Raw genomic sequence first — 12,929 nt, 5'->3', positions numbered from 1 at the left:
AGAAGAAGAAAGATTAATTCTGAGAGAGAAAAAGAATGGGAAAACAGAGGAATCGAAAGTAGCGAGAGTTGCTCTCTCGCTCACTGTCTTGCCCAAGAGAGAAAGGAAAAGTGTCGCGGATATTGTTTAGAAGAGCAAGTTAGATAAAATAAAACCGTCTTAACTATTGCATTGAGCAAGAGCAAAATTGTAGCGAAGCACAGATAGAATATTTTTCAAATTACAAGAGTCTTTTATTTAGAAAAATTAATAAAACGTATCAACTAAAGTTTGTGTGGTATTCGCTCTATGTCAGAATACGGAAAAATAATGATTTTAATCACCGAACTGTAATGTACTGTTCGCCAAAAAATAGCAAGTATTGTAGAGGTGGGCAAAAAAAGCGAGCCGCTTAAAGAGCCGGTTCACTAAAAAGAGCGAACGAACCATATTTCAGTAAAAAGGATATTTAAAAGGTTTGGTGGTTTGTAACTTGAGTAGTCAAATTTCAGGACAAAGAAGAACAAATAACAGTTATGATATCGATTTGCACATGCTTCCACTGCATACGGCGCATTATACCATCGCCACCTTTTCAGACTATAGTCACGTGTCACAGTTTGCATACCCGGATTAGGAAAACTTAATTTTTAACTCTTTTTTGTGCCTATATAGATGGTGACTGCTCGCTCAACCTAATTAACAATGCGGTTGATTCGATGGCTCTTCGGAATCATAACTCGCGGAGAACCCCGGAAGGAATATTGTTGCTATAACTTCCACATACCTGTGCTGAGCTGTGGAGCATGTTTTATTCTATACGACATGAGCATAGCATATCACGATCCAACCCGGTTTTGAAGTGAAAAATCATTACACACACTTGGCTGGCCAGGCAGGCATGCTACACTTATACACGAAAATTGTGTCCATGTGATATGGGAGGGAATATGTATATTACGCGAACCGGCACACCGAGTATGGGAGCGCAGAGGTAGAACAGGGTTAGTGCAGATAGTATTGAACTAACAATTATTACACGAAAATTTCAATTAAATATTTTATATTTTAATTTGTATAGTTTGGATGATTTTTACTAAGCAAACTTTAATACATAAAAGTTGATGTTTAATTTATTTACATTCTCAATACATCAGGAAGCATTAACTAGAAAGGCATCAGAACCACGTGTTTTTGCCTTCCTCACCTCACTGAGGAAAGGCTATAAAATCACACGAAAGGGACCATCCATAAACCACGTGGACACTTTTTTGGGAATCTGTTACCCCCCTCCCCCCCTTCGTGGACAATTGTCCATACAAAAAAAAAATCTTATTTGTATGGGTCGTGGACAATCGCCATATCCGCCATATGGTTATATTTTTTTAAGAAGGGTATAGGAAAGACCTTTTCAACGAGTTCAAATGATTGAAGATCTGACAACCCTATCAAAAGTTATAAGCACTTAAGTGTTATTTATGAACTTTGTGGAGGCCGGATCTCAGATATTACCTAGCATTGCACTCAAAATGTGAGGAAGGCACCAACCACCTAATGGTTGGTAAAGTTTTTTTTTTATATATATTTCATGAGTATGGTTAAGGCTACCAACTGTACGGATTTTTTCCTTACCGTACGGATTTTCGACCCTTTTCACGGATTTTTAACAGGCCGGAATTTTGGTACGGAGTTTTTCGCAAAATACGGATTTGTACGGAATTTTAATAACTGTAATAAAAATTAATTGTTTTTTTTATTTGGCCAAAGCTTTTGAATTTTTATAACATTGTCAGGTCAGGTCGATGTTAAAGGGATAACTTGGATAGTATTCCAGAAATTCTTTATTTCAGAGTTTTGCCTTCCTCACCTCACTGAGGCAAGGCTATAAAATCACTCAAAAATTGAACTTTTTAAATAAGCCTCCCAGATATACCTTTACGTATACATATCGACTCAGAATCAACTTCTGAGCAAATGTCTGTGCGTGTGGATGGACGTAGAATTTTTTTTCTCACTCACTTTTCTCGGAACTGGCTCGACCGATTTTGTCCGGATCTATGTTTTTGGATTTGCCTTCAGGTTCTTTAAGTCTTTTTTAAATTTCATCCGGCTTGGTGCAGTACTTTAAAAGATATGTTCGAAAAACTGTTTTAGTTGATACTAAAAAGGGTCATTATTTACATAATTTGAAAGCTCCGGCGGATAGCTGTCGGAACTTTACGCTCAGTGCACGCACACAAACACTGCAATGCTTTCAAATGGTTCATTAAATTTATCATACCTAGATGGCAGCACTCAGATGTATAGTGTCTTTACTAAGTAAGCGTTAGCCAAAGCTTTCGAAGTGTGTGGTTGCAAGGCTTTTAGGAGGAAGGCAGCAACCACCTTCCGGTGGATTAAGTAACGTTTTTTTTAAAGGACCAATAAACTATTGTCTTTCATATGTTTATAGGACCTAATAAAAAAAACTCTAGAATTGTTTTTTTTTCCAAATTCTTTACAAAACGTATTTATTTAATAAAAGAACCAAAGGCTTTCTAAAGCAAATTAGCAAATGTAAAGTTTTTTTAACGGTCCTGTAAGCTATTGTGTTGCACATGTTTATTGGACCTTTTAAATAAAAATCTAGAAATGTTTTCGTGAAAACACTGAGAATGATATTATTCGTAAAAACCAACTTGACATTCCGTGAACTTTTAAAAGTTTAACAAAAAAAATTGAAGATTTGATTCAGCAAATCACGGTTTATTTTGTGAATATTTTTAAACGTGCAAGTCATAAGCACTCTGATAGCAAAGTGGAATTTGTAAGCTGCAAAAACGATACAGTTTTATATGTTAAATTCCCAAATTCCAAATTTATCTAAATAATTCCTTGACAGTTTATCTTATACCATGGTGTCATATCGGGAAAATGTACGGATTTTTGCTCAGCAAGAGTTGGTAGCCTTAAGTATGGTTGATTGCCAGATGAGTTGCACCTCCGTCCTCCGTTATTGACAGATCAGCTGAAGTTAAACAATTATTACCGGCTCCGTGGCTTAATGGTTACGACTTCTGCCTCACAAGCAGAAGGTTCAGGGATCAAATCCCGGCCAGTACCCCTTTGAAATTTGGAATCAGGAATTTGAACTTTGAATATGAACAAAAACGAAAATGAATCAGGTGGGATTCGAACTCCGGATTGGTGGTCTGGGTCGCTAAGCAGTCGGCCATCAGAAGGTTTACACTCTAGCAGTGAATCGATCCGTAGTGTTGAAACATGTTATTTTATCTCTTTCTCATATTAAATACGCGCTGATCCCTGATTTGCCTGACGGGATTGGAAGTCTAAATATAGATCGAGTTTCCTTCAGATGCTTGCTTTTATGTTCAGGCGGGGCCGAACAATGCCCAGCGACCTCGGAATTGGACCGCAAGGAGCTCTGTCATTCTGAAACGGGTCGTTGGAAGCAGCGCGAGGGCTATCACCACCTAATACCCGGGACTGAGATATTGTTGTATCAGCATTCGGCATATACAAATCAGACTTTACTTTCCCTAATATCGCAAACTATACTTTCCCATAATATCGCTACCGGTTAGCGGGTATTGGATTGGACCACACACACACACACACATCAGCTGAAGTTAAACAATTAATCAAAAGTGATCAGTGGGAGCCAATAATCCGTCACTGTTTAACCCACTAGCGTGTCCAGATCCTCAAGGAAGGTGGGGCAACAATATGAGCGTTTTGAAAATTTCGTCGTTTATGGACACCCCCTTGGCAATTTTAGAACAAATTTCTGAGGATGGTGGGGCAACTGCCCCATGTTGCCCCACCCTGGGCACGCTAGTGGTTTAACCCTTGAAGATCAACCAATACCCCTACACAATTCCTCTTCCCTTGGAACCATTCATTTTAATTTTATGAAAAAAAACCCTGAAGATCCCTACTTTATTCGTCAATACCGGCGGCTTCTCAAGAAGCCTGCAGTTCGACAAAGGTAGGAATGTTAGTCCAGTACTTGAATTTGCAGACTCATCATCAGACATGGAGTTTGTCGCTCCATTTCGGACGACACCGCATGAGACCGTGAATGATATGCTTCTTTTCTTTCTGTTAGTAGGATAAGGTTTTGATTTGCTCGATGCCTCTCGAGCTACGATGCTATGGTGAGGACTTTAATAATATAGACCCGTCGCCGAGCCCTCCGAGCTACGATGATACTGGCTGTACAAAAACACTTGTGCATTTAAAGGTATAATAAATATAATTTTGCACAACGATTACAAAAAAGTATAATTATTGAATTAACAAGCCATAGTTTCAACATTTACATGGAAAAAGTGGTTTTAAATTCATTTTTCACTAGACAGTTGTTTTGAAATCATTAGTTTTCAAAAAATGTAAGATTTGATGAAAACAAAAAAATATCGAAAAAAAAACTTTTTACGAAAATACTTTAACATCGAAAATTTTCGAAAATTCCAATAGTAGTTTATGCAACAAGTTGCAAAAAGAGGATTTTTTTAGCAAGAGTCGTACATTTATCCAACGAGGTTCACCTTTTCAGCTTCAACTTTTCAGCACCCATTTGAGTGCTGAAAAGTAGAACTTTTCAGCATTTATTTTGAAAAGTGTTGCTATTCGATTCTGTTTTTTTTTTTTGTACAGAAAAGTAGGCTATTTCGTCGTTCAAGAATGACAGGAAAAGTAAGTAGTTTCACGACGGAATTGCAAAAAGTATTTTAAATCAACCCAAGCATGCTAAAAATGATTCTAAACGCAAATCTCCTGCGTTGATTTCAGCTGATTGCAATAAAATTTCCATTGACATTTTGAAGTTTTTTGAAAAGATATTTAGTTGCTCCCTGATGTTTCGGGCCAATTTTAACGTGAAGACTTCCATCATTGTCATGATTTTTCGTTCAAAGATATAAATTTTGCGTCGCTTTCAATATTTTGTCAAAATTCCTTCAACAAGTTGTTAAGAATAGTGCCCTACACATGCTGATTCCTTTTGGTAACGATTATCCCATTCCTTGTGAAGTTATGGAAATCGTCATTAATCAATGATTGTCAACTAGGACGTCAATGACTGTGCCACAAAATTATATAAATTTTGAAGCACAATTGATTTAGATCAAAAATTCCTTCAGTGGCTTCAAGAAGGCAACAACCGGCATATGTTGATTCCTTTTGGTACATACAGAATATTTTACAGTGATGATCAATTTTCTTCGAATATGATCAACGGCTTCACCTTAAAGGGGAGACAACTTTAAATAAAATTTGTACCAGCCTTACAGCAATTCCCCACGAAAACAGCATGATTCCAAAAAAGTTTTTATTTTCAGAAAAACCTATTTTTCAATTTATTATGTAAAATTTTCCGAGGAATCTAACAAAAATATTCACAGACATAGGCCTTCAAGAGAGCATTTTAAGTTTTCATTTTACCTTTTGAAATGTTTGGCTAGATATTTGAAACATTTATCTATGTTTCCTTCAAAGCCTACCATTTCGTTTGCGCTCAAGACAGCTAAAGTCAGTTGAAATGGTGCGGAGTTATGATTTTTAAAAAATGTGGTTTTTGCAAAAATCGACGAAAATGGCAATTTTTCGGACCACCCTAACACGGCGTAGGTCACCCTAATGGCCAAACAAAAATACGTGTCTTATTATTTAGCAAATTTGTGACAGAGGCATAACTGTATAGATTTATGAAGCATTTTGCGATACTTTTCACTTGATTTATTTGAAAATATAAGGCTTGTCATATGAAAATTGTTTACATTTACTTGGGACAGAAGAGGCTACACTTTATCGGAATACAAAAAAAAAAAAAGTATGCGAATTGCATCGAATCGGTTATTTCACACCTGGCAACTTCACAAATAATTTCAAATGCAACATTAGTCATCGTTTTAGTTATTTCAACATATTTACCCAATTTTTATTTTCTTTTTATTCTGTTAAGGGACTAATTCTCATAAAAGTGATCAAACCTCATGGAAAATGTGTTGGAAGGGTCCCAATCACTCTTAGATGATTCATTAAACAGAATGTCTTGGAGAGGTAGTAAAGTAATCACAATGTTTAAAGTGCATTGAATCTTTTTTTCCCTCAAACAAGTACATTACATTGAAAATGTAGATCATTCCAAAGCACAACCCTACCACATTGAATGCAAGATTCTTCTAAGATTCCAGATCATTTTACCAAGATGATTTTTTTATCCCCCTTGCCATACAACTAAAAACACTTTATAAGGCGATATGGGTCAAATATTCTTGGAAAAAACGAGTTTGTTCCTTAAGTCAAATTCCCATTAGAATTGCACAGAATGTCCCTATTTAGAATGCCGTACTTATTATTTTGATCAAGGAACTCTTGGTAAACAACACAACTAATAATACACGTGTTTGTCAAATCTCTCCTTTGTTATATACGCTAGTTGCTATCACATAATCTTCTCGCAAGTGGCATTGATTTGCTGGAGTAACAACCGTATGGTTGTTGTTTTGGTATTTTCGTGGAAGGAATGTTTCACAGGTGTACAAGCATGTTGTGGCCCAAGTTATCCTAGAGACACACTTTTGTCTAAACTTAGAAAAGGGCGTTTACTTGCCAACGTTCCAGCAGCACCGATTCTGGAGCCCAATGTGCTATCACTCCTCACTGCCCGACAAAGACAACAACCACCATCTTATGTTTGCTTCCAGAATCAAAAACGACACGACACTATTGATGGTTACCACTGCAATACTTCTTCCACCTCTTCTTACAAAAAACACTAACTAGGCATCCGCATAAATCTGAAAAACTCGTTTATCGAAACAGCAGCAACACCAGAGTGGTGGCCTCTCAGAGCAAATGTATCGAACACACAAAATTGCCAAATTGAAAGTACTCACTCGCGTATACACATCAGGCAACGTGACAGTCAAGCCACGAACCGCACTAGATAAGCCTTGGCTCGAGCGGCGACGACGACCGTGTGTTTGTGAGTTATAAAAATAAAGCGTTCAAAAGTGCTGAGATGCGCTGAAAATGGTCAACGCGACTGCCGCACTCGCCGTAACATATCTAGAGAAGCAATCTCTCTCCTCTGTTTTGACTCAGATTGCTGAATGCATCGTATCAATAGCGCAATGACTTACCTTCTGCTGGAGGCTCTTCATGGTTCCGGCGGGCATGAGCTGTACGGAACCCGCTCCGGTTCCGGCTGCCATCACGACCTTTTGCATGAACTGACTCGACGGCTGATGCGACTGTTCCGCCGCCGTCACAACGTTGATCGGAATCGCCATCGGCGTGGACAGCGAGTCCTTGTTGAGCACGATGACGGACGTGGCATCCACGAGGGACGGTCCGACGGCCGCCGTCCCAAAGGACAGCTGCGGCGGTGGCTGGACCGACGAGTTGGGCACCAGCAGCGAACTGGTCGCGTTTAGCGTCAACGGTCCGCCGCCGGGGAACAGGATCGGCGAGTTGCGCTGCACGATGACCTTCTGCTGCGGGGGCTGAGACTGCTGGGCCAGAGCGGCCCCGACGAACTCTTCAAACTCGTCCGGATCCATCGCGCCGCTTCAAGGACACTCGCTCTCTTCGCTACTCGAGCAGGGAAGGAAGTGGTCAAACGTCAAACGCGTAACTTCGGAACACACTTCCAAGGGTCGTCAACACTCTGCTCCCTGAATCGAAAGTAAGAAACCACAAACACTGGTTATTGTTCAAGTTATGTAAATTAAGGACAACTTTACGCAGCGTTCAAAGGGAGAATCGAAAGTACCTTAAGCAAATCGCGAACCTCAACGCGACTTTGTACGTAATTTGTGTGGCTTGTGTGTTTTCGAAATTCACTCACCTTCAACTTTTTGGGACACGCACCAAAAACGGGACAGAGGATGGCCGACACCAACTTGGCGATGATGATTGCGTCTGGACGGGGACGATCAACGGAATCCGTAATCTGGTGGCAGGTGAGAAATAGTGGCAGCATAAATCCTTCTGCCTGTTTATGTTGCTACTGCTTGCTTGCTGACTGACTCTGATGGGTCGACGTTGGTGATAAGTGAGATGATGATGAGTGCGGCGGTGAGAGAGTGAACGTGACTGAAGGAGAGCGAGAGAGAGTTGTGAGAAAGGAGAAGAGAGTAGTTCATGGGTGAATGGTGTTGTTGTTCAGCTGAAGGAAATAATGAATGAAGAGATTTGATTCGAAAAATTCAGTGCTGATAACGGAATCAGTCTACAGTGCAGACTCGATTTTACGAGAAAAAAAAAATAAACAAACAAACAAACATTTGAGTGAATTAAACTTCAATAAAAAAAACCTCTGATGAATGTACATAATGAAACACACATAAAGATTCTCTTATCCAATGTTTAGAGCATTCTGTGATAATTTTTGATTCATAATTTTGAAAATAGGACTTGATATTTGAAATTTAGTTTTATTTAGTTTTTTTTTACCCTCCCCCTATTTGACCTCAATTAGGGTCACCTAAAGCCCCCCACCTAAAATGATAAAACAACTAAAGTTATATGACATTTTCTGGGTTGATCAAAAGAAAATTGTGCCTGAAATCATTTGTTTTTCTATATTTTTAATGAAGGGATCCGACAATTTACACAAGCTTCTTTTGTAACGTTAAAAGTCAAACTAGCTATGTCGTGACATAACAGAAATGATAGTGTTTTTTATCGAGAGGTCATCAGGGGGTGAAATTGGGTCTGGGGGCGAGATTGGGTCATACAAAAATGCAAATATTTGATTGATTAAGGGTGTCTTTTTATCCGTTATTAATGGGAGCTTTCTTTTATTACGTAACGCACTTGGGGGAGAGGGGGCTCGAACGCTGTTACTCCTTATAAGGCTTTCTATACTCAAAGTCAAAAGTATCCTTTTTTCAAGTTCACCCGTCGTCACCCTTTTAAAAGGGTATCGAAAATGTACTGATTTTGACATACCCTTTTGAAAGGGTGACGCCGGGTAAACTTCTGGAGTTTTTTTTAAAAGGTCCAATAAACCAAATTTTCAATTTTTGCTTTTTGAGTGTTTTTAGAACCGCCTTGAGTCAGGGGTATTCAAAAACACTTAAAAAGCAAAAAATGAAAATTTGGTTTATAGGACCTTTTCAAAAAAAAACTCCAGACTTGAAAAAAGGATAGAAAGTATCCTTTTGAGGGATACTTCTGATTTTGAGTGTAGGCCCAGTGAAAAAATATAATTTTAACCAAAAATTACGAACTCCCCGTCACAGTGTCCTGATCCAAACAATGATCGAGCGCGAGCTGTCACAGCCCTGCGAAATATGTTGGCTGACATACCGAGCCACGTAGCCCAGTGGTAACGCTTCCGCCTCGTAAGCGGTAGATCAGGGTTCAAAACCCGGCTCGGACCAACACAACTGGTGATCTTTTCCCTTCTGGAATCGATTGCTTAGTAAAGGGAAGTTAGTGCATCGTCACAAACTGGACCTTATCACGATACCTTAGGGAGGCGACCTATGGAATGTTAACATTAACCTTAACATGTTAACATTAAGTTGAGAATGAAACTGCCACTAAATCCGCTTTGTATATGCCGGTCCCGATACTCCTCAAGGGTGTTCCCTTCAGGAACTGAGAAAGATTTACTTTTCACTTTTACATATCGAGCGGTCAGTCAAAAACCCCAGATGGGAGTCGCCTAACAAAAAACTTGTGCTTGAAACAGATAGGAGATCTGATGCAAATAATCTCCCAGCAGTTATGTAAAAATACTTTGAATGTGTTGGCAAATTTGTGACTAGAAAGCCTTATATCTGTTAATAAAATTTGTATGCAAAAAAAAAATGTGGTTCGATTACACCAACCAAAATAAATTCTGCGCAAGTTCAACTTGAGAGTAAGCATGAACTTTGGACTTTTCTTATACTGTGAAAAATTGTATTGATTTCTTGGATTTCCGATAGATGATTTTTTTAATTTTGTAGATCGATTTTTTTTGACATAGGACTATGTCTCTACTTACTATATTGGGGGGCCAGTTCAGAAATTCGATCCAAACCGTCACAAGCGTGCGAAAAAAATTGACATATTTCAAACGCTTATATCTTTTCCCCCAATCGATTAATCCAGAAGATTCAATCACCAGTCGAAAGGGGAAGACTTAAGCTATCGTTTTATTACATAATAACTTTGACTAAACATAGTTTAAGCGCTTAAAACATGCAATCAAAATGAGTCATTTTTCAGTTCAAATCGGGCAGATGACCAATCAGAGCGAGCGTATGCATTCGAGGCCGCGCCCCTTTTGTGCCGTTCTCCGGCTGTGCCGCTATATAAGCAGAAAATTTCGCAAAAGCAAGTCACTTTAGAACGAGCACTCGAACTGTGCACGTCAGGCCGGCGCGGAGCAGCAGCAGCACAGCAGCCGGAAAAAGGAGGAAGCAGCAGTCAACATGAGGATAAAGAAGCTGTGGACGTTCGAACAGGCCTAATCGGGCTCGCGCGGGAGCAACAATCGAGCAGCAGCAAAAGGTGGAAGAGCGTCGTGGAGGAGAACGAGGATGACCTCGCGAACCGGGTTCAGTCGTAATCAAACGGCCCTTTTCAGGGCCAATAAATCAATCACGAAAGAATTTGTCTCTATAATTTCATGCACGCTCATTTCTGAATTATCAATTTTTCTGAAACTCAAATACATTTTGAAGGTACCGTAATCGGGGGTGACATTGGGTTTGGGGGTGAGATGAGGTCATACAAATTTCTGCATTTTTGTATGACACAATCTCACCCCCAAACCTAATGTCACCCCCGATGACAGTACTTTGAAAAACACTATTTGCGCCGAAAAATGAGATTGAGTTGCTATCGATTAATTAAAAAGGTCAGAAAAGGATAGAATATTTGCTTAGAATTGAAGGATAACTCTTTCGTGATAAATTAGTGGCCCTTAAAAGGGCCGTTTATGTTTGGACGATTCACCACACTGCGGCGATAATCGTCGTTTTGCCGGTCATTTTACTCGTTCCTATCCGCAACTGATGCGGCCTTGTTTGCTTCTGCGACTGCAGCTGGCCCTCCGCCGATCCGAGGAAAGATTCTGGTTGGATGGCTGGATGGTTCTGCTGCTTCTGCTGTTGGTCTTCTTCTTCTCCTTCTGCTGCTTCCTCCGCGATGGACTGATGCGGTCTTCTCGAGTGCTCGATCCAAAATGACTCGCGGGTGCGAGGTTTGGCTGCTTTTATGTCGGCAGAATAGGAGAACGGGACAAAAGGGGCGCGGTCTCAAATGCATACGCGCAAAAAAAGTTTATGCGTTGGAGACCGCGCCCCTTTTGAGCCGCTTGCCATATCCAAATCGATTTAAGCAACCAAACATCGCCCGCGCGTGTCATTTTGGAACGAGCACTCGAGAGGTCCACATCGGACCGGCGTGGAAGGTGCAGCAGCAGCAGCAAAAGGAGAAAGAAGCAGACCATCCGCCGGCCACCGAAAAACGGATCGTCGCGGGTTATTAAGAAGAACATCGCGGCCTGGCCAAGCAGTTAAATGTCATCCGGAAGGCGTTCACCCGACGCAAAGGAACCGGTGCAACGAGTTTGCTGAAGCTGGCAAAAACCCGGAAGGCCGCTGGTGCCGTGTAGAGGACAAAGGCCACGGCGTCTCCAATGTAATAGAAGGCTATCAAAACTGCGGCCAAGAAGCTCGAAGACCCCGAAGCCGAAGAAGACCGCCCCGGCTCAGAATGCTGCTGCCGCCAAGAAAAGTCAAACTAAACAGTCCTTTTCAGGACTACCAAATCATTCACGAAAGAGTTACATCTTCAATCATGAAAGAGGGACTTATTAAACATTGGCTTAATAGTTTTACTATAGAAACAATTGAATCTTTTAATACGTTTTCAAAATGTAGTGATTTTGCTTGCAAAATGAGTCAAGTACCGTCATCAGGGGTGACATTGGGTCTGGGGGGTGAGATTGGGTCATACAAAAAAGCCGAAATTTGTATGACCCAATCTCACCCCCCAGACCCAATGTCACCCCTGATGACGGTACCTAATTTGAGGGGAAAATCATCCAAGCAACGCGACTGGTGTCGGTCGCGAAAAGGAGGGGAAGTAGAGGGCCAAAATCATATATAACAAAGCGCGCCAGAGCTCAGACCATCATTCTGACTGTAACATTCGACGGAGTAACATCGCATCGGAGGCTGATTAAGGACCATGGCTTGCACGAAGCAAATAGCTCGCAAGTCCACCGGGGGAAAATCACCGCGGAAGCAGTTGGCCATGAAGGCGCCGGCCACCGGAGGAGACGGATCTGCGGTTCCAGAGTTCGGCCGTGATGGCGCTGTAGGAGACATGCGAGGCGTATCTGGTGGGGCTGTTCGAGGACACGAATCTGTGCGCGATCCACGCCAAACGTGTCACGATCATGCCCAAGGACATCCAACTAGCTCGTCGCATTCGTGACGAGCGCTTCTGAAAGGATTACATCTCATCAAATTCTAGTCGGTTGAAAGAGTTGCCCTCATCCCCGTCCCTCGTCCGAGGCCCGGGACGAGGCAGCGAACTGCAATAATTTGAATTTATTTAAATTTCAGGAACAAATTTTGGTCTTCGGGGGGCGACGGAATGCACAGCTTTCTGAGGCTGCTCTCGCCCCCAACCCCTCTGCCCTCCCCCCCCTCCCTCCATTCTGCTCTTAACATTCTTACTAAAATCGTTCTTCTCTTTCCTTCCTCTCTTTTGAATGGGTGTTCAGTCCAATTAGGGTTCGGCACGGGTCTTGGTCGGTCCTAAGGGTTTGAAAGTTCTGTTGGGTTGGGGAGTTAGGCTCTAAGAGCAAGAGACCAGACCAGATTTAAAACTAACTAAGCAAGCAAGCTAGGCAAAAGTAACAAATCTGGGAAGATCTCTTGTTCTTAGGCTTAGCTCCCTCAGCGTTCGCCAGTCTGTCGTGTTCGGGGGTT

At 41.1% G+C, this 12,929-nt stretch overlaps 1 protein-coding gene and 1 pseudogene across 1 annotated transcript in view; one reads left to right on the top strand and one right to left on the bottom strand.

Moving 5' to 3' along the window:
• The window catches only part of LOC120428832 (lethal(3)malignant brain tumor-like protein 3), a 43,815-nt gene extending 35,768 nt beyond the window's left edge, over window positions 1-8,047 (bottom strand). The window contains exons 1-2 of the mRNA XM_039593947.2: window positions 7,835-8,047; window positions 7,128-7,661 (exon numbers count right to left, since the gene is read on the bottom strand). Of these exons, the coding sequence (XP_039449881.1) occupies window positions 7,128-7,547 (420 nt within the window). The 5' untranslated portion in view covers window positions 7,548-7,661; window positions 7,835-8,047. The remainder of the gene's footprint in view (window positions 1-7,127; window positions 7,662-7,834) is intronic.
• A 3,983-nt stretch (window positions 8,048-12,030) lies between these two features.
• LOC120428838 (histone H3.1-like) lies at window positions 12,031-12,489 on the top strand (annotated as a pseudogene).
• Window positions 12,490-12,929: the final 440 nt, after the last annotated feature.

The sequence above is a fragment of the Culex pipiens genome, chromosome 3 (assembly GCF_016801865.2).
Source record: "Culex pipiens pallens isolate TS chromosome 3, TS_CPP_V2, whole genome shotgun sequence".
Lineage (NCBI taxonomy): Eukaryota > Metazoa > Arthropoda > Insecta > Diptera > Culicidae > Culex > Culex pipiens.
This window is presented reverse-complemented; position numbering and strand designations above follow the sequence as displayed.